The 21,422-nt window shown below is 41.9% G+C and overlaps 1 protein-coding gene across 2 annotated transcripts; it reads left to right on the top strand.

Moving 5' to 3' along the window:
* Positions 1-6,720: 6,720 nt before the first annotated feature.
* On the top strand, positions 6,721-17,359 carry LOC121864253 (dynein axonemal heavy chain 3-like). 2 transcript variants are annotated; one of them, XM_042363331.1, is made up of 5 exons: positions 6,825-6,881; positions 8,750-8,795; positions 12,499-12,659; positions 16,248-16,388; positions 17,130-17,359. In XM_042363331.1, the coding sequence occupies exons 1-5, from the start codon at positions 6,877-6,879 to the stop codon at positions 17,251-17,253; spliced, it is 477 nt and encodes a 158-aa protein (XP_042219265.1). In that variant the 5' UTR covers positions 6,825-6,876; the 3' UTR covers positions 17,254-17,359. The 2 variants fall into 2 exon arrangements, with proteins under 2 accessions (XP_042219255.1, XP_042219265.1); XM_042363321.1 differs by lacking the exon at positions 8,750-8,795 and having other exon boundaries at positions 6,721-6,881; positions 17,130-17,355.
* The last annotated feature ends 4,063 nt before the right edge of the window (positions 17,360-21,422 follow it).

Raw genomic sequence — 21,422 nt, 5'->3', positions numbered from 1 at the left:
GGAGCCTGATGTAAATTTCCAGACTTTTCGCGAATGGCGGCGGCGGTGGGCTGATTATGCTACAATGGTGGATCTCCAGAGTTTGTCACAGCCTAAACAACTCATCCAGCTGCGTATGTGCCTGTCCTTGGAAGTTCAGCGTGTCTTAGAACATACGTTGCAGGTACCCCCAACCTCTTCGCTGTCTGTAGAGGAGGTACTGGACGTTCTACAACGGCACATCAAAGGACAGCAGAATGAAGCTCTGCGCAGGAGGGAATTGTTTAGCTGCAGACAGATGGAGGGTGAGTCTTTTGACGCTTTTTATGTACGTCTTAAGAGAGCCTCGGAAGAGGTAGATATATGTTTAGGCCACCACCAGCAGTGCGAGGAGACCCAGTTGAAGCAGGTGATCCTGATGGGTGTTAAGGACGAGGAACTTGTCCAACGCCTCACCTCCCTCGACTCTTCCTCTTCTCTTCAGGATGTGTTGACGATATGTCGCTCCTATGAGGCTGCCAGGTGTGCCACCTCTGCCATCCGAGCTCCCCCTACAGCTGTACGCGCTGTTTCCCGGTACAAGAAGGACAAGAAGTCTGCTCCTACGCCTTCGCCCACCACGTCCACGCCCGGTTCATTTTGCAACAACTGTGGTAAGCAGCACGGAACACAGGTATGTCCAGCTGCTCAGTCTACCTGCAACAGTTGTGACCGTAAGGGCCACTGGTCACTCACAGTACGGTGCCCAGCCAAACGCGTCCAGTGCAATGTGTGCGGCCGTCTGGGCCACTATGACAAGTGTTGCCCTCCCAACAAACCCAAGGAACAGCGTCAACGGAAGCTTCAGCGCCCTTCTACCAGAGAGGGCCGCCCACAGTCGCCAAATCAGAGGCACGACGACCCTGGACAAAGCCCGACCCATTTTAGGAGGGTGTACTCCTCGCATCCCAGGACCAAAGTCCCCCAGTACATCAGCGTCATCGTGACCTACGGCGGTGTGTCATCCCGTCTTCAGATGTTGCCCGACACCGGCGCTGATGCTACAGTCATCGGTCCCCAGCATTTGCGATGCTTGGGGCTCTCTCCAAGCGATCTAGGACCGCCTCCCGAGGACCTCTGCGTCATGGCAGATGGTTCACAGATGGCCCCAGCCCTGGGTTCACTCTATGCACATGTCACCTTTGGCAACAGGTCGTGTCAGGCCTGGATTGACGTGCATAATGGTGTCCCGACTCCCTTGCTGTCCTACAGACATTGTCAAGAGTTGGCCATCATCTCCCAGGACTTCCCAACACCGATTCTCGAGGTAAATTACGCCAACAGGGTGCACGAAGGGAGCAGCAACTACCCTGCTGCCGCCCTACCCCTACCTCTGGCCAGTGACACCTCTCCTTCGGTAGTTGTCCCTGCTGCATCACGTCCCCACGCCTTGGCTCGCCTTCACGACAGTCACCGTGGAGCTGAGGCCACCAAACGACGTGCACGACAGACTGTGTTCCGGCCTGGCATCGACCCCGACATCTCCAATGCTGTCCAGGTGTGTAAGCCCCGCCACGTATTACAACCCAGCCAGCAGCAGGTACCCTTCATGAGTGACGACAACCCCACCCGCCCCTTTGAGTCTGTGTCGGCCGACTTTTTCTGTGTGTCAGGAAAGTCCTTCCTGGTTATCGTCGACCGTCTCTCTGGTTGGCCGGTTGTCATCAAGGGCGGTAATGACACGACGTCTGCCGCCACCATCAGCAAGTTCCGCCACTACTTCCGTGACGTGGGCGTTCCTGTACGCCTGCGAACCGACGGAGGGCCTCAGTTCACAAGCCGGGACTTTGCTGTGTTCCTCGACCGATGGGGAGTCCGGCATGTGTTGTCATCGCCCCATTACCCGCAGTCCAACGGCCACGCTGAGGCTGCTGTCAAATCCCTGAAGCACCTCATCCTTAAGGTGGCCCCTTCTGGGAACATTGACTGCGAGGCCTTCGACCGGGGTCTTCTTGAACTCCGCAACACACCTAACTACACCGGACGCTCCCCTGCCCAGGTTTTGTATGGACGCCCCTTCGTTCTTGTGTCCTTGCTCACCCTCAATCCTTCTCCAAGGAGTGGCAGGCCAACACAGAGGATTGTGATCGCCGAGCCGCCGAACGTGTTCAGGACGTCGTCGCCCGCTACAACGACCACGCCCGTTCTCTTCCCAGGTTGAGTGTCGGCACCCAAGTCCGTGTTCAGGACCCGACCTCCCTACGTTGGGACAAAGTAGGCGTAGTCATGGGTCTCGGTAGGTCACGGGACTACCAGGTGCGGTTACCCAGTGGTCGTGTGTGGTGGAGGAACCGCCGTTTTCTCCGCCCCGTAACAATGCCTTCTGCTGGCCCCGCCACCAGTGTTGAGTCCCATACCCTTCCCAGTGATGAAGCCCCTCGACGCTCAGAACGGATCCAGAAGAAAAGGTCCGCTCAAGACTTTGCTATGAGCGTATAGGGGGGAGGGAGGTGTATGTATATTATGTATGCTGGATTATGTATTATGTATGTATTATGTATGTATATTATGTATGTGCTCCATTTATATTTATTCAGCCTAGCCAGCAGCGTGTGGCAATGTTATTACCATATCCCACACGCTTAATTAATGTGCCTGGCGACGTATGGAAGCTGCTAATGTATCACTTGCCATACGTCGTCTATGGTAGTTGACCAGGACCTTAGCTAGGGAGCAGTGCTATCCACCTCTGTGTACATACTCTTATCCAGTAAACCGAACCTACAAAACTATACAGGTGTTTGTGTTCTCTCCTGTATATAGAACTTATTACCCAGAATACCTAACACTACATTACAGCACAACTTTAGTATCAGTCTGCCAATAAATTAATCGGTTCTAGGGCTTAAATTCCTAACTATTTTAGTAAATATCAAGAAGTTTATACTATTCAATAATTTTAAAAGTTTAATATTCAATTTTTTAGTCATTTTAACACAGCAAACAGGCGTCAGTCTCTCACTGGAGGGAACATCTTGCTTGAGACTCTCTTCAACTAAACGCTTTTTTTCTGTGTTTCCAAGCAAATTATTGGTCATTTTGAAATATATTTTACATATTGACAATATATAGTGCAGTGCAGTGTTATTTTAAAGAAAATATTCTTTATTTACAGCTAGTTTATACCTAAAAGATCACGTGTTGACATTGTTTGAATCCAGCATGGGGCCTAAGAGATCAAGAAAAGCGATTTAATCCAAACCAAAGCAAGAAAACACGAACAAGGCATTAGAACAAATGCACTATGCAAAGAATATGGCATGTCGGCATCAACTGTGTCGACAATTCTTGCACAAAAAGACAAATTTAAGGAAGTGAGAGACAAGAGTGTTTAAAAGTAGATCCCTAATCGTAGAGGTTTACTTATCATCTGGATTAGGGATGAAAGGTGATTCAGTTTCTGGTGATTTAGAGCCAGGGAGATTTATGAACATTTAAAGGCAGATCAACCTGGTTCTTCAGGAACAGAATTTGAAGATTTTCGGACTAGCAAAGGCTGGTTCGAAAAATTTAAGAAAAGAAGTGACATCTTAAGGCATGGTGAAGCTGATAAAGAAGGGGCAGCAAAGTTTTTAGTTGAATTTAAAAAACTGATGGAAGAAGAAAATTATCTTCCACAGCAAGTGGTGTAAAATTAAATTAAAGGGAGGGGACTTACTTATCGTCGGGTGTATCTACAGATCCCCAAACTGTGGCCCACTAAATCAAAGGAACTTAAGAACCTTAATAAACAATGCGGCGATGCTCAACCCCAGCCACCTCCTTATCATGGGGGACTTTAACTATGGCGACATCGACTGGAGAAACGAGTCCACCCCGAATGACTTGAATAATCCTGCTACTCTTTTTGTAGAAACTCTGAGAGATAATTTTCTGTTCCAACATGTGAGAGACCCGACACATTACAGAGGGGAGCAAACACCCAAGCCACTTGACCTCATCATAACAAACGAGGAGGGTATGGTGGCCAAACTGGAACACCTTGCCCCAGTTGGCACCAGTCACCATACAGTGTTGTCATTCAGATTTAACTGTTACCTAGTTCAAGATAAGGCCAGGCCAAGGTGCAAATATTACAAGGGAAATTACAATGGGATGAGGGAAGAGATGAGGGGTATCAACTGGCCTGACTTATTAAGGTACAAGAACGCAGACACTACGCTGAATATCATAACTAGTAAAATGACCCATTTGATCGATAAATATATACCCAAGACCAAACCCAGTGCTTCTAGGAATACGAGGGGATCCCTACACATGAACCATGCGGCGGTCGACAAAATTAAGAAGAAAACCCAGAAATTCAAGACGTGGGTTGGGTCAAACGATGAGCAAGACAGGAGGATGTATGCAAGAGCCAGAAACCAAGCAAAGATAGAGTGTAGGAGGGCTGAAAAGGAGTTCCAAAGGCTGGTTGCACGCGAGGTCAAGTCAAACCCAAAGGCGTTTTACCGCTATGCAAAGTCGAAATTGAAAACGCGAGTAGGAGTATCAGACCTGAGGCTTGAAGATGGTAGTTACGCAGATTCTGACCAGGATAAAGCTGAGGCATTGAACAGCTTCTTTTCCTCAGTGTTCACAAGAGAGGATGCAACTAACCTTCCTGCGTTTGAGGACAGACGGTTCGACACAGCACTGACCCACATTGTGTTCACAGAAGAGGGTATTAGAAATAAACTGTCCAGGCTAAAGGTCCATAAGAGTCCTGGACCTGACATGGTGCATCCTAGAGTGCTAAGGGAGCTGTGCAACGAGCTTGCAGAGCCCCTGAAGATTCTGTTTTGTAAATGCCTGGATGAACAAATGGTCCCCAGTGAATGGAAAGTGGCTTATGTGAGTCCTATCTTCAAGAAGGGCGATAGGCACTCCACGAACAACTATAGACCGGTGAGCCTGACCAGCATAATATGTAAAGTACTTGAGAGTATTATCAGAGATGCAGCGATGGAACATCTACTACGAAACAACCTTGTAAAAGATTGCCAACACGGTTTTATGCCGGGGCGCTCTTGCTTGACACAATTGCTCAAGGTATTGGATATTTGGACCCATATTCTAGAACGGGGTGGTAATATCGACAATATTTACCTAGATTTTGCCAAGGCTTTCGACAGTGTACCCCACGAAAGGCTGAAAATCAAACTGGAAGGGTACGGAATTCGGGGAAATGTCCTAGCGTGGATAGAAGACTTTCTACATGACCGCAAGCAATGTGTGGTGATTAATGGCACGAAATCGTCATCTGTACCTGTAACAAGTGGGGTACCGCAGGGTAGTGTATTGGGCCCGCTGTTGTTTGTTTGTTTCATAAATGATATGCCTGACGTTGTACACTCCTCCATACAAATGTTTGCCGATGACGCCAAGTTATTTCGGGAAATTAAGAACCAAGCGGACTGTGAAGAGCTGCAGAAGGACCTCTGTGGGCTCCAGGAATGGTCGAAGGAATGGCTGCTGAGATTCAATGTCACGAAGTGTAAGAGGATGCACCTGGGGCGTACCAACGGTAAGGAGGCGTACCATATGTCCCAACGGGATGAAGAAAATGTACTAGTTGAGACTGTGTGTGAGAAGGACCTAGGTGTGTATGTTGACAATGAGCTGAAGTTCTCAGGCCATTGTGAGAAGAAGGTAAATCAGGCAAATAAATTATTGGGTCTTATAAGAAGGTCGTTCAGATATCTAGACGGTCCGTCCCTCGTGACGATCTTCAGGAGTGAAGTGCTTCCCCATCTGGAGTACTGTCACCCCATCTGGTCCCCGAGATATGCTAGGGACTGTCAGTTGGTTGAAAATGTTCAAAGGAGGGCCACCAAGCTGGTGCCTGCACTTCGGCATCTCAGCTACCCTGCGAGATTGGAGCGCCTGAACTTGCCTAGCTTATACTACAGACGGGCAAGGGGGGACCTAGTTGAGGTTTATAAGCATCTCAGGGGGCACTACTCAGTTGAGTGTCCTTACTTGGAGCTGGCGGACGCTCGCCCCACAAGGGGTCACAGCTCAAGATTGAAGAAGCCGCAAGTCCGGAAAACCGTGAGGGCAAACTTTTTCGGAGTGAGGGTTGTAAACTCTTGGAACAATCTACCAGAGAGTGTTGTGACGGCACCGAGTGTGAGCTCTTTCAAGAGAAGACTTGACCAACACTGGAGCGGGTTCAGGTACATTCAGGAGCCGGTGCATGCCCAGTATTTGCCAACAGTGCGTGACAGAGACGTGACCGATCGCCCGGGCGGCTAGCGAGCCGACCTTTTGGTGAAGAATATAAAGGAAAAGAGTCGTGACCGATCGCCCAAGCGGCTAACAAGCCGATCAGTGGCGAAGAGGATAAAAGTAAAAAAAAAAAAAGTGTTCAATGTGGACGAAACTGGGCTGTTCTGGAAAAAGATGCCCAAAGAACATTCATCACCAAAGATGAAGCCTCTTTACCTGGGCATAAACCCATGAAAGACCGTCTCACTCTACTGCTTGGTGCCAATGCTTCAGGGGATTTCCGACTGAAGCCTATGCTTGTCTACCACTCTGAAAACCCCAGGGTGTTCAAGCAACAGAAAGTGGTAAGAACAATGCTTGGAGTTTATTGGAAGTCCAACCGTAAGGTATGGGTGACAAGACAGTTCTTTAATGAATGGGCTGTTGATGTGTTATGCCCCTCTGTCAAGAGCTACCTAACCACCAATAAACTCCCTTTAAAGGCTCTTCTCCTCATGGATAATGCTCCTGGTCATGACCCTGACCTTGCCAGAAATTTGGAGTATCAATTTGGCTTTGTGAAAGTGTTGTTTTTGCCTTCAAACACTAATTTATACACCAATGAGGAAAAGGCAGAAATATTAGAAAAGATACAAGCAGTTGCCAAAGATGAGGTGAGTACTGCAGATCTTTATAATTTTGAACATTTGATATTTAACTTAGTGTACCGTAGTAATGCTTAAGATCATTCATATACTGTACATTTTTTTATGTTTTACAGTAACAGTTGGTTAATAATAATATGAGAAATAAGAAGAAAAAATAATTTATGCCTTACATTGACTATCTCTTACAAGGGTTGTTGTTACCATTAGCCGAGAGCAAACTGCAACTGCTTAATTAGGATTTTGTTGATAAAATAATCATTAAACAGTTATGAGGTGATGGTTTTTTGGTTCACTTAGTTATAATATTTACTTTATAATGTACTATATATTTCTAATTTTTAGTATATTTATGCATAATTTGTTAATATACAATTACTGTATTCTTTTCATGTAAAACATTTACTCATCAAAGTATTACAAGATCTTCATCCTTTAATAAAAACCAATCTCGCATGATATTAAACCCTTAATAATAAGTAACTTTAATTTACCTGTACTTTAGTAATACTATACCTGACCATTCCATTCATAATATATATAAATTTTAGTCATCCCTTATCTTTCTTACGACTTGAGCTCTAATAATGTCAAATATTTTTACTGCTGAACTTGGCTTGCTTTTTTTTTTTTTACCCAAATTCCGTAAGGGTGAAGTTTTTTAGCCATATCCCGAATTTTTGGTCATACAGTAATTACCAAATTCCGTAAGCGCGAATTTCCATAACGTGAGTTTCTATAAGGCAGGGGATGCCTGTCCTGTACTTACTTACTTTGCCAACAAATATTAGGATAAATTGGATCTCCTGAAAATTCACCTGCCCCAGGCTTATTTCACCTAAAGATTATCAGTAATAACCCCATCAGAAGGGGGGGGGGAGGGTTAGGTTAGGTTAGGTTTGCATTAGGGTGGTCGGTTAGGTTTGGTTAGTGTTTGGTTTGTCGTGTATTGTATTAGAATGGTTAATCTTCAAGTAGAACAAGTTGGAGGAGGCAATCTTCAGGTGATCTGTTAAATCTGTGCATAACTGTATTTAGCAAATCAATGAACCCTTTTCCTGAGTGACATCGACTGACTGACTGAGAGAACTTTTTGCTCCAACTTAGCCCTTCCCCAGCACCCTTCCTCCACCCAGAGGTAGGATGTACAGTGTCCAGTAGACCTAAATAGCTGATAATAAATTTTTGGCTATCCAATTGTTAACTTAAACTTTGGAAATAGTGGAGACAATTTTTGCATGGAATCATTTGGAATTAATAGACTTTATTTTTTATAGTAATACTATGGAAGTAAATATTCTTAGTTTGTGTAGGTACTTTTATAGTCAACTTGATTTTTGTATGATATTATTTCAGGAGTAATGTGCATTCTTTCTTCTTCTTTTTTACAAAAACTGATTATCAAATAAATACACTGTAGTGGTTGTAGCAAAGAAATCATTTTGTGAGATGGTATGTAATAAAGCCTGCCTGACACCTGAGATATATGACCTAAGACCTGGTAGTGAGGACAAAAGAGAACTATAGTGTTTTGGTCCTGTGTTAGTCATGGCCAATTCACAGCACCTTCAGGAGTCATATCAGGGGTTCAGACTGACACAATACTGATTTTAGAACCTTTTGTGTTGAAGTGTGAATAAGGAAGGTGTTCATGACGTTACAATTGGTCTTAAAATTAGTGACATGCTAACTGAATTTACTTTAAATACGTAGGTGGTGAGGAGATATGTATTTCCCCGGTCCACCTAAAAATTTTTACACGTTTAAGTTAAGGGATTCAGAATTAGCATGAAATTGATTTTTAGATGCATAAACTCACTATAAATGTCTTCTTTACTTACTCAAAATAATTTGGAACCCTTGATAATGACTTTCAGGAAACACGACAAACAAGTCCATGTTGTTTTCCAGGGGCTTGACGTGGTAAGAATGTGAATTTCATGCATGTTGTAAATTGTCTGGAGAAAGCCAAACCATTACTGTTGTTGACCAACACAAAAGAGTTGGCAATAAACCCTTCAATACAGGGAGTAGTAAAGTCCTGGGTGTGCCTTACTGTGAGAAGTGTTGCGAACATGTTGTGGTGACCTGGTGTTGATCTGCCATAGGTCTTGCCATTGTCTCAGTAACATCCCTCTTACGGGCTAAAACTGATGAAATGATTCCAACAAACAATTAATAGCCAACTTATCCAGATGAAGACATTTGTGTGTTGCAGTATGGCAGCAATACACCTTTCTTACCAAAATTACTAAAATGCCATAGTAGTGGGATAAAGGTACACAACAGTGCTGCACCACCACAGTAAATGTCGGTGCAAGTAATGGCAGACTTGCATCAGCAGTGCTCATGAGGGTCACCTCAGCTGCATCAGACAGCAAAGTGAACGCTCCTCACACACCACACAGGTGATACATGTCCATACTCATGCCCAAGACAAGAGTCATGGAATTTATCACCCTGTCAGCACCATATTGTTCAATTTCAAAATTTTTTGGTGTTATCTTAGGCACATATGAAGGTTTATTATCTGCCCACATTACTTACACTTTTCAGCTTTACAGCAGTGTCGCTGTGTACTAGGCGCCACCCTGGACCATCAGACTGTTGACCCAGTAGTTTAGTTCGGACTTATTCGTTAATGGTCGCTCAATATTTTTACACTTGATATGCTGTAGTCTCACGTTCAAGTATCAAGAACAATAGTGAGTATAAGTCATGGAAAGAAGCACAAAAGCCTTAATTTGTTGTTAACTTGTATCAATGGTGAAACTATGAAATGTGACCCATTAATAGGAAGTTGCCACAACATAACCAACCTCTTACTTGAAGGTTAAGGCGAGGATGAATAATTTTCCTGATTATTTGATCATAGTTGTAGATTGTTCAATGTCTTAATGTTTAAGAACTTGTTCAATAATGGCTTATGCATAGTTGTAGGTTATCATGGCAGAGAGCAGCCAGTCCCCCCACGAGGGCTGGGGGCCTCCCTTGCCACACATGCTCATCTAGACAACAGCACCTCATTACTCACTGAAGCTTCAAAGTTTATTTTTTCTGTAAACAACTTATTTTCAGTCTTCGATCATACCATCCACTGTTTATAGTTTATAGAACAATCATGTTAACATTTACTACAATATGTTGACAATACTGGGTCAGAATTCATGTTAACATTTACTACAATATGTTGACAATACTGGGTCAGAATTCATGTTAACATTTACTACAATATGTTGACAATACTGGGTCAGAATTCATGTTAACATTTACTACAATATGTTGACAATACTGGGTCAGAATTCATGTTAACATTTACTACAATATGTTGACAATACTGGGTCAGAATTCATGTTAACATTTACTACAATATGTTGACAATACTGGGTCAGAATTCATGTTAACATTTACTACAATATGTTGACAATACTGGGTCAGAATTCATGTTAACATTTACTACAATATGTTGACAATACTGGGTCAGAATTCATGTTAACATTTACTACAATATGTTGACAATACTGGGTCAGAATTCATGTTAACATTTACTACAATATGTTGACAATACTGGGTCAGAATTCATGTTAACTTTGATCTCTAATTGGTGATAAAATAAAGTACTGTACCAGTGTAGGTAGACGCTCAGTATAATTTGGAACCCATTTTGAACATTATTTGTATGCTCTTTCTTATGTCTGCTTATTTGAAACCTTGCTTTATCTCCATTTATGAGAAACAATTTAATGTACAAAGCCTAAAGCTTTGAGAATCCTTGCCCTGGCTGGGTTTGAAAGATCAAGATTCTGTTATTATGGCTCCTTCACTAATGGAGTCAGGGAACATGTGCGCGTCAACTTGAGTGCTAGAGCCTTATCACTAAACTCGTGAAGTAAGATCACAAATATACGTAGAGGTGGATGTTCCCATATAAGCTTTGGGAATACAGAACTGGAATTGATACCATGGTGGGCTGCTCATAATAGTAATTTAGTTGTGTTATTACTTTGTAGGGGTATCGAGATATTAATGTTGTCTAGCACTCAGGATGGAAGGAAACTCTAATGTGGTTTTCTTATATAATATATAAGTTATATGATAGACAGTCTGGTGCTGGAGATGCTGTGTGGTGAGGGGCTGCTTGGTAGAGACGTGCGGTGAGTAGCTTGTTGAAGGAGGTAGATGTGCAGGAGCTTCGTTAGTGAAGATGTTGCCTGTTGCTGGCCTCCTGGTTGAATGAAATGTTAACAGCGTGGAGCTTGCTGGAGGAGATGTTGCTTGTTCAGGAAAATGGGCAGAATGAGAGTTGGTTGGTGAGGAAGCTCAGGGAAGGACAGCTGGTGGGTCGCCATGCTAGCCGGCGGGAGCGAGGACCGCCAGGCAGGCGAGGAGATGCGAGGGGCAGCCAGGCAGCGGCGGAGGAGGAGGTGTTGCTTGTTCAAGAAGAATGGTCAGAATGAATCTCGATACGATACGAAGTCTTTAGTTAAGAGGTGAAAGAAGATTATTAGGAGTTGAAGGAAAAGTGGTGAAACTGAAATACAGTAGGAGTAGAAAGAATCTGGGCTCAACCAGATCGCTTCATCTTTCTTATTGGTGTTTTGTCTTTGTTCTGCTCCCTTGGGTCGTCAGACCTTTGTATTAATATTGGTTTATTTATATAATGCTGCTTACTATTATTATTTGTTATTGTTGGAGTTAGTGAGCCCGCCCAGGTCCTTGTGTAACTGGGAGGGTAGTCACATTTTTTTTTTTTTGAGGTGTTAGTTAAGTGTTAGTTGTGTTAGTCTAAAGGTACACTGTATGGAGAGGCCTGCCAGGTTCTTAGTGGAGCTGGTTGGTCACTCTCATCTTTATTCCTCTAGTAATGTTTTATGTAGAAATGTGTATGTTGAGGCAGGAGGTGGAGGAATGAATCTCAATGGAGAGACAGAGCTTATATACCCCGCAGCAGCCGCTATGAGTCATGGTGGGAAAACCCGAGAAGTCGCCGGTGAATAGTTTCTTGCTAAGATACGGTAACATCTGGTTGGTTGCTAGGGAAGGCGGCACATTGGAATGCGATGCGCAGTTTGTAGGGGAGACGTCCACTACAACTTGTTTCCTGTAATGCACTTGTTGACCATATACTTACTGTACATGTTGCTGTGTTGTAGTATATTTAGGATATGTATACTTTTTGAATAAGTGTTATTCACTATTTACTCATTCATGTAGATAAATCACTTTACTGTTCTTGAGCGCTACGTACATAACTTAGAAATTCAGATAAAGTTTATAGATGTACGGTACTGTACAGTATTTTCACTATATTCATCTTGTTTATTAGAGTTAGGTCCAGCTAAACATTGAAAATTTTGGGACCACAGGAAGATTAAGCATCTCAGCTTATTTCATCTGATGTTTAAACACTAACACTAACTTAACCTAACCTACTGTAGTAAAATATGCTGGGAAGACTAATCTTCAGTTATCTTCAATTGATACAAAATTTTTATATCCCAACAAGAAAGAGTATCCTACTTTCATCTGATAATTGTTTCATTGGGTCATCTTATATTTATAATGTGGACCACACTCCTCAACCAATATAATACATATTGTAACCTCAGATTAATATCCCAATAAGGGTAAGAAGATGGACTCCTCACCTATGACACTGTTTGGCTACTTCAACGAGCGAGTGAGGGCCAACCTGCACTTGGTAGTGGCCATGTCCCCCATAGGCGACACCTTCAGGACCAGGCTCAGGATGTTCCCCTCCCTCATTAACTGCTGCACTATAGACTGGTAGGTTCTGGTGGGTCTACTGCTTCATGTGTTAGAAGATGTCGTGTTGCCAGGTGTCCCTCACTTGTGTATTGTCAGGTGTCCCTGGTAGCGTAGTGTGTAATGTTGTGGTAGTGTAGTGTATAATATTGTTGTGGTACAATAATGGTTTCTTCTTATAGGATTTTAGAAAGTTAATAAAAAAAAATTTACAGGTTTTTACTTTCAGTGCTATGTGAGAGCTCATTGATATTATCTATAGTGCTAATCCTTTTTATGCAGGGCTTTATAATAATAGTAATACAGTAACAATAAGATTAGTAAGAATTATAATGATAATGTACAGTAATACTGTCATAATAATGCTAATAATAATAATGATAATAATTTCATTAATAACAATACTGTAATAATAATTGGCAATGTGTTTCCAAAGAAAATTTTGCCTTCTTAAAGGGAAAATTTTTACCCCCCAAAATATAATACAGTACTATATGTATCTATATGTATCAAGTAAAATAATGCACTAAAATAGTATAATAAATACCTGCTTCTCAAATAAAATCATAAATAGAAATAATACTGTAGTACAGTTACCAGCAAGAAACATAATGCTTGTCATGTAATTTCACATCAGATTAATTGCCTTCCTGTTTCTCTTAATGCCACTGCTGCCTCTAGCACTTAATGTCCTCTGGCCAAGCTTAGGAAAACAATGGAAACACATATACAAAAAACATACACAAAAAACACAAACAAATGCCAGGTTGCAGAATGAAATGTACAGTCCTCCAAAAAAAAGGTATTGTTAACCATGGGGTCGATGTGTTTCGAGGACACGTCGCTACCTGGCATTTAATTGCAATTCTCAAAACCCCCTCCCACACCCTCCATCACACGCATTGCTACCGTCGTCGTCTTGCCTGGCGAATCGGGTGTAAATACGCACAATGAAAGCACCGCTAAAATTTTTGTTGTAATAGCTGAAATACTAAGTGCCACGAGGATTTTATATAGGGTATTTATACATCTTAGCACGGTGAGGAAATCGAGTGACTTTTATTTTGTTTCTCTCTCAGATATTGTGTTTGGGACAATTTTTTATACGTTCTGGTCAGTATGGCTGTAACAGCCGTTTTCTTTAGGAAACAGTATCCATTAGTGACTAATATCTCTTTTATTGAGTTCATATACTTAAAATTCTGTAGAATGCCTTCTGTTAAATGGCAATATACTTCCTTCCATTCTGTACATATATATTTATTCTTATATGTTCTTACTTATATTCTTATATGTTCTTTACCTCTATATACCTTATATTCTCATATATTCTTATATAAGTAACTCTTATGCTTCTCTACTTATGTTTTCCAAGTCAAGGTTCTTTCTTTTCATTTCCTTTCATATAGATTGTATTCTCAGTTTCAATGTTCTTACCTTTCTGAAGTATACTTTGTTTTATGTCTTTCTTATACTGTACATGGGTTAGTCTGGGGAACCATGTTATTCTTTGTATAACACTTTTTATACTTACAAGGGGTAGCTGCCACCACCCAGACTTTTCATTATATAACAGAACTCATGGAAGGGTTTTGGGTAGTGTGGTAGATGTATAGGCACGTGAGTAAGTGTTATTTTCTGGGAACCAATGTTTAGAAGGAGTAGAGTGGTGATACTCAGATTACTAACTCAATATTTATTAATACAGTGAGTGGAGAAGATGCATCTTAGATTCACTCAGGCTAAACAGAACCGAAATTAACTTATTAAGTCATCAAACACTTCAAGAACTTATTACCTCATTAAACACCTCCAAATATTCATTACTTTATTGGATACTGTTGTAGTATTTCTGTGACAAGTAAGATTTAGAAATGCTTACACACTGTCAATAACCCTGGACCCGCAGGTCTTACTTTAACAAGGAACAAATTACCTTCTCAATTCGTGGTTAGAACCTCATACTCTCAGGTTATTATTTCATGGGTACTACAGATGAATACATAACACACTGGGCAATTCCACAATTAGTAACATACCATAATTCTTATCACTTCACAAGGAACCACCTGGACATCCCTCCAAACATGGGCCGACACTGCTCCATGCAATAGATGAAGTACCATCTCCAGGTGGAGTCAGCGGGCACAGTTGTTTACAGCGACCGCCAAGCTGAAGGCTCGCTCGCTAGGTGCACTCAGGGAGGTTGACTCGTTACACACTGGCAGAGTGGTGAGGGCGCTTCCCGGGGGAATCGTGTCCTGGGATTCTAAATGCGCCCTTAGAGACAGTCTTCAAGAACCATGGTGCCCATAGGTAGTTATCGACCCTCAGGAGAGTGGCTAACACATCCGCGTCTGTAGACGTGGAAGAAGAGTCACGAAAGCGTGAATATTTAACTTCACTATACCAAACATACGTCTGGCACCGGTTCAGACGATAGCTAGAGCTCTACTTTACTTGACTTAATTGGCACTGAAGGTACTATGTTGAAACATGAACACTGATATTCGCAAAAATGACTAAGTTAAACTGAGTTAATATGGCGGCGTGGAACACACGTGAACATACCTGTAGACGTGGAAGAAGAGTCACGAATGCGTGATTCTCCCTCGTGTAGAGGTATATACGTGCCCCCGCTGGGCAGCTTGGGCCTCCATATTCATGCCAGAAAGGTCAATCTTACCAACAACATACCTTCTCTACCATGTTGGATCACCGTATATTTAATTATGAACTCCGGTGTTCCGGATCAGGGTAATTTCCTATGTCTATTCATATAATCTAATCAGAGGTTGAGCTTGCCAGGAAAAGGTGGAATATACACGTTGATAACAACAATTCTGCAAGCTCAGGCCTGCCGCGAACAAGGAACTATTCACAGGGAGACGTTAGATCTTGGAGATTATACCAGTTGACAGAATAGTTCAGGAAATTAATGACTTTCTTAAATAGATAACTGACACTAATTAAACTATAAACATCAGATTCTCTGATGTCGGGGCGACAAAATGATCTAACTTCAGGCGCGATCAGAAACTCCTGGATATCTTAGGAAACGAAACCGATGGGTATCGTTTGTCCTGGCAGACTCAACACTCACTTACTTGACACGTCTTACCAACAATAAGGACAGTTGAAGCGTTCAACACCACTCACAATGGATCTTGAATGTTTCAACTGTAAACAGACATATCTAAGCTGACTCTAAACCAGGGTGTTCTCTCTCACATTCAAATTCATTATATAGAGAGGTTGGTTTCAGTAAGTCAGAGAAAATGGGATAACAGGGGACTGAGGCGTCTTGAAGTGATGAGAAAACGGACTCCTCAGATGGAGGACTCAAACTAAAAGCAGAGGTACATGTTTTGTGGGCTATTGAGCGTAATATGAATCATTTGATTTTGGCGTTAACTGACGTGTACGACCGTGGTCGTTACATGGCAACCACAGCTCGTTTTCTATTAGGAAGACAGTAGATCGTTAGTGACTAATATCCTCTGTTTTTGAGTTCCATAACTTCAAAACTCTGTAGAATGCAGTTCTGTTAAATGGCAAATGCCAGTATAATTCTGTAGAGTCACAAGATTATGACCTTTTCTTGTTCAGGTTTACTGCATGGCCTGATGATGCCTTGGAGATGGTGGCCACATCACTGCTGCAGGAAACTAAACTGGAGGCATCATTGTTGGCTCACTGTGTCACTGTCTGCAAGTATTTCCACCACAGCATTGATGACCTTGCCCACAGGTAGTTTCAAGGACATCCAAACCTTGCTTATGTTATCATTTTCAGTTTAACTACCAAGGGTCAAAGACTGCTTCGTGTGGATTTCATTTTAGCATTTATCCAGTTGTTTCTCAAGTAGGCAAACCTGAGCAATCTATAGACTGATGTCTGTCTTTTTATACTAGAAATTTGTTTTTAATTATGTAAATACAGTTTACCACAGTCAGAAAACTCTCTTCAATAAAACATCCATGTTTGATTGTTTGTGTTTTAACTTCTGACTGGCCAATGATGATCATGTAGAAAATAATAGTACTGCACAGGCATAGGACCACTTATTTGGCATGCTTGGGAGCTGGGAATGGAGGTGCTGGGCTTGGGCAAGTGTGATCGACGTGACCTCTGCATCTTGAGACGCGATTGGTACTAAGGCATTGTGGGTGGTAGCATGTGAAGTTCGCATGTCACCACATGAGACAGGAGAGTTTATCCCATTATTCTGAGTTAGTTTAGTGCATTTTATATTCAAATAGGCCCACTAAATGTCAAAATTTCATATGAGGTGACCTGAAGCTCTATAGATGCACACCATATGACTTGACTTGAAGCCCAGGGGTTCAAGACATTAATTAACCCATGAGAACCTGGTGGGCTTCCAAGACCTCATTAAAACCATAAGACATACTGTACATGAGACGTTGGTAGCCCTCCAATACCTTAATTAACCAGATATACATGAGACCTTGATGAGTGCTCCTACAGGTTCTATGAGCAGCTGCGGCGGAGGTACTATGTGACACCCACCTCCTACCTGGAGCTCGTGTTCACCTTCAAGCAGCTCCTCCTTAAGAAGCGCTCAGAGATCCTCACACTACGGGACAGGTAAAGCTCAGGAAGCTCATCACCAGCTTTAGTAATGTTATACTGTACATTAGGGGGCAGGGAAAACACACTTTTATTTGAGTTGCAGGCTGCACTTTTCAGGCATCGTTTGTATGGCTGTAACAAACACCTGTGCAAAATTTCATGCCATTTCATGCATACTTACCCTACCGCATCGCGAACGACTTTTTGTCAACTTTTAGTGTATACCAAAAATTAGGTGTCATTTAATGTTTTCCAGGATAATGATAAATTTTACATGGGTGACATCGATTTAATTCACATGTTATTTTACAGGTACACCGTATAGAAAATCATTACAAGTTCATATTGAAATTATTTTTTGTGCGGAACCTTGGCATCATTTTCCTAGACAATAATCTTTGCCTAATATATCCATCTCTCGATTCATATCCCGTCACTTCAGTGCAAGCTTCAGTCATCACTTTTATGCCTCTCTCGACCGCCTGAGTGCTGTTTGGCCACTTGGGCACCACTAATGGTGTCTCAAGAATGTCATTAACCTGTAGATTTGACAGAGAAGCATGTAAGGAGGCTCAGTCTTGAGTTCATTCCTCCAGTTAATCATGGAATGATAGTTTTTGCTTGCCACTTTAGTTTCGGAGTCACCACCTTTCTCATGTTGACTACAGGAGGCACATCCTCATTCCCATCTCCATCTTTACCCTCCTCATCAGTATAGTTTAACAAATTCTCGTCAACAGCAGCATCAGAATCTTCCTCCTCCTCTTCAGATCTGCCAGTGCATTCTTCCTTTTGCTGATTCTCCTCTCTAATTTTTCTTATCATTGAGACAGCTTTTTCTCTAACAGTCATGTCCTCATCTGCACACATACCAAGAAGAAGTTGATCTGTGTGGGCGAAGTATGCATTTCTCTGGACAGCCTTCTTCACTATCGTCTCCTCCTCACTATTCAGGTGTTTCATATATAGCAGGGACTGGAATACGTTCCTTGAGCCGTGTGTTACGTAAGGGTGTATCTTGATGTAAAACCACATTGGAGCACTGAACTTTATTATTGTAATGACAATTCTTTTCAACTCATGGCTGGGTCTTGATGTTGCTACATACAGCCTGAGGATTCTACTCCATAAGGTGTTCCACCTTGACACACAGGGAGGACCTGGCTCAATAGCAGCCAAGTCATCTTCAACAACACCTGTGATAACTCCTTTACAAATCCTATACAGGTATTTCTGATCCCAGGACAGATCTTTCTCCACTTCATCATTAAACACAGGGAAATCAGGGAAACTGACTGGCTGGAAGGCGACAACTGGAAGCTCAGACAAAGACTCCTTGATCTGCTTTCCAATGGGACCACGCCAATGCTCAGGACCACTTGGTTTACCATCATAGTGATAAAAAACTGCGCGGAAAGGCAGCTCATTTCCGTGAAGCTGACATATGAAATAATGGAGCGGGTGACCAAGTAACATTTCAAGATGATGAATGACTCCATTTTCTGATCCTACATTTACATTGGTTCCATCACAACCAACACACACAATGGGCTGCTGGGTTAGATTTTTCTCCACCAGAAACTCGTGAATAGTTTTGGCAATCTGCTTTCCGTGTCCAGTCTTGGGAGTCACATGTGACTACGCCAGTCTACTTGAACACTACATTATTGAATGTGACACTGTCAAAGACTTCAGGCCACCTGACTTACTGTATCTTGAACTATGTAATTACTTCATTGAATCAGGTGTGCTTGAGGACATTCTTGCTGTTTATCCCAAATTTGCTAGCCCACACTGATTAGTCTTCAATTAGAATATGACTCCAATGTATGTGATCCACTGACCCATATATGCTGCTGGTGAATGTGATGTATTTCCTTCTTTGTGTACGAACCTCTGTCCTGCGTGGCAGTGAACAGTGGCATTACCCACATGAATCTGACCTATATATAGTGTCAATGAATATGATGCATTCTTTGTGTACGAACCTCTGTCCTGTATGGCAGCGAAAAGTGACATTACCCACATGAATCTGACCGACGTATATGTATGTATGTGTGCGTGTGTGCATGTATATGTACGTGTACATGTATATGTGTATGTATATACGGATATGTATGTATATGTGTGTGTGTGTGTGTGTGTGTTTACATATATGTATATGTACTGTCAATGAATATGATGCAACTCTTTGTGTACGAACCTCTGTCCTGCATGGCAGTGAACAGTGATACCACCCTCAGTGTCAAGACCTGACTGAATTACTCAGAATAGGCAAACTGTACTACAAGCTCTGCCAATAAATTTGTTAAACTAAACTACGCCAGTCTAGCTACACTGTCATTCAAGGATGCACAGTGATCTTTAAACCTATTACCGCCATTACTGTCAACAGAGACACTTAAGAGGAGAAAAATGTGAAGAACTAGGCACCTTAGAGTGACCTGAAACCTCCTTAAATAGCCTCTATGTCAAGATGAATTAAGGGTGAGTTTAGTGATAGTTCCATCCTTCTACGATATCGAGTACAAAATGGTCTTAGATAAAGGACAATGACCTCTATGTCAGAGGGAAATTAAAGGCGAATTTAGCGTTATTTCGATCTTTTGAGTGTAGGTTTAAAATGGCCTTAACCGAGGTAAGAGAAGTAATCCTAAATAACCTCTATATCAAGATGAATTAAAGATCAAAATAGGGTAAAATTTTCTCGGACCAAGACTCAGGTATGCAGTAGTGACGTAAGCAATACTCAAGAACCAAAGGTCAAATGAACCTTATATCAAGAGTGAATAGAGGCGCGTCCCTTTTAGTACCTGGTGTTGTAGTTACCTGAATGACTGACTCGATGAAGATGGAGTGCTGTTCAGAGAAAGTTGAAGGGAAAGACGGATAAACAGGACACAATGATAAATAGGAGGCAGTAGAGGTGTGATAACGAGACAAGGGAGAATAATGATGGTAGGAAACAATAGAGAAATAGTCTATTGGATCTATTCTTCACTCTTCTTCACCATCATCAGTTTATTCTGCGTGATAAAACTGATTCAGACACAACAACCAATCAGAGAAGCTAATTCAAACACATCAACCAATTAGAGAAGCTAGAACTTATGACGTCACAATGAAGGCGGAATAACCATTCAGAGAAGCTAGCTAGAACTTATGACAACACAATGAGGGTCCAATAACCAATTAGAGAAGCTAGAAATAATGATGTCACAATGAGGGCACAGTAACCAATCAGAGAAGCTAGCTGTAACTTATTACGACACAATGAGGGTGGAATAACCAATCAGAGAAGCTAGCTAGAACTTATGACAACACAATGAGGGCCCAATAACCAATTAGAGAAGCTTAGCCAGAACTTATGACAACACAATGAGGGTCCAATAACCAATTATTAGAGAATAGAAATAATGGATGTCACAATGAGGGTGAAATAACCAATCAGAGAAGCTAGAACTTATGACGACACAATGAGGGTGGAATAACCAATCAGAAAAGCTAGCTAGAACTTATGACGACACAATGAGGGAGAAGTTTCAATAATGCCATTCACAAAAACAGAAATTAATGGCATTTTAATTCTGTAATTATATTTAAACCTACGATATAAATTCTTAAAAGTATATATACGGTAAATAATTCTCTAGATCAGGAGATATAACGAATAATTCCCCCAAAATAACGTTAGTGAAGGTTGTAAGGTAAATAATAATAAAATAAATGTATTTGTAGTTGATCTCTCTCTCTCTCTCTCTCTCTCTCTCTCTCTCTCTTCTCTCTCTCTCCTCAGATATTCCCCAAGAAAACACAAAGAAATTAAAAGAAAATAAGAAAACAAGATAAAGAGAGATAATGAAAAACAGTGAATATAGTGAATGAAAGAAGAAAGAAAGAGAAGAGAAAAGATAAAGATAACGAGTAACACAAAAGAGAGAGAGAGAGAGAGAGAGAGAGAGAAGGATAATAATAGAACAATATTAAAATAGAAAACAACATAAATATAGAAAAACGAAGAAAAGAAGAAGGAGGTGAAGGGGGAGTGGAGGTGAGGGGGTGAAGGGGCAGGGGGAGGGGGGGGCAGGGGAGGGGTGGAAAGTGGGGTCAAGGGGAGGGGGGGATTTCTCTATAGATAACCGTTGTGTAAATCGGATTTCGAGGTGTATAAATATTTACAGATTAAGT

This window comes from Homarus americanus, unplaced genomic scaffold (assembly GCF_018991925.1).
Source record: "Homarus americanus isolate GMGI-L3 unplaced genomic scaffold, GMGI_Hamer_2.0 scaffold12988, whole genome shotgun sequence".
NCBI classification, from domain to species: domain Eukaryota; kingdom Metazoa; phylum Arthropoda; class Malacostraca; order Decapoda; family Nephropidae; genus Homarus; species Homarus americanus.
The sequence above is the reverse complement of the archived record's forward strand: the minus strand, read 5'-3'. Positions and strand labels throughout refer to the sequence as shown.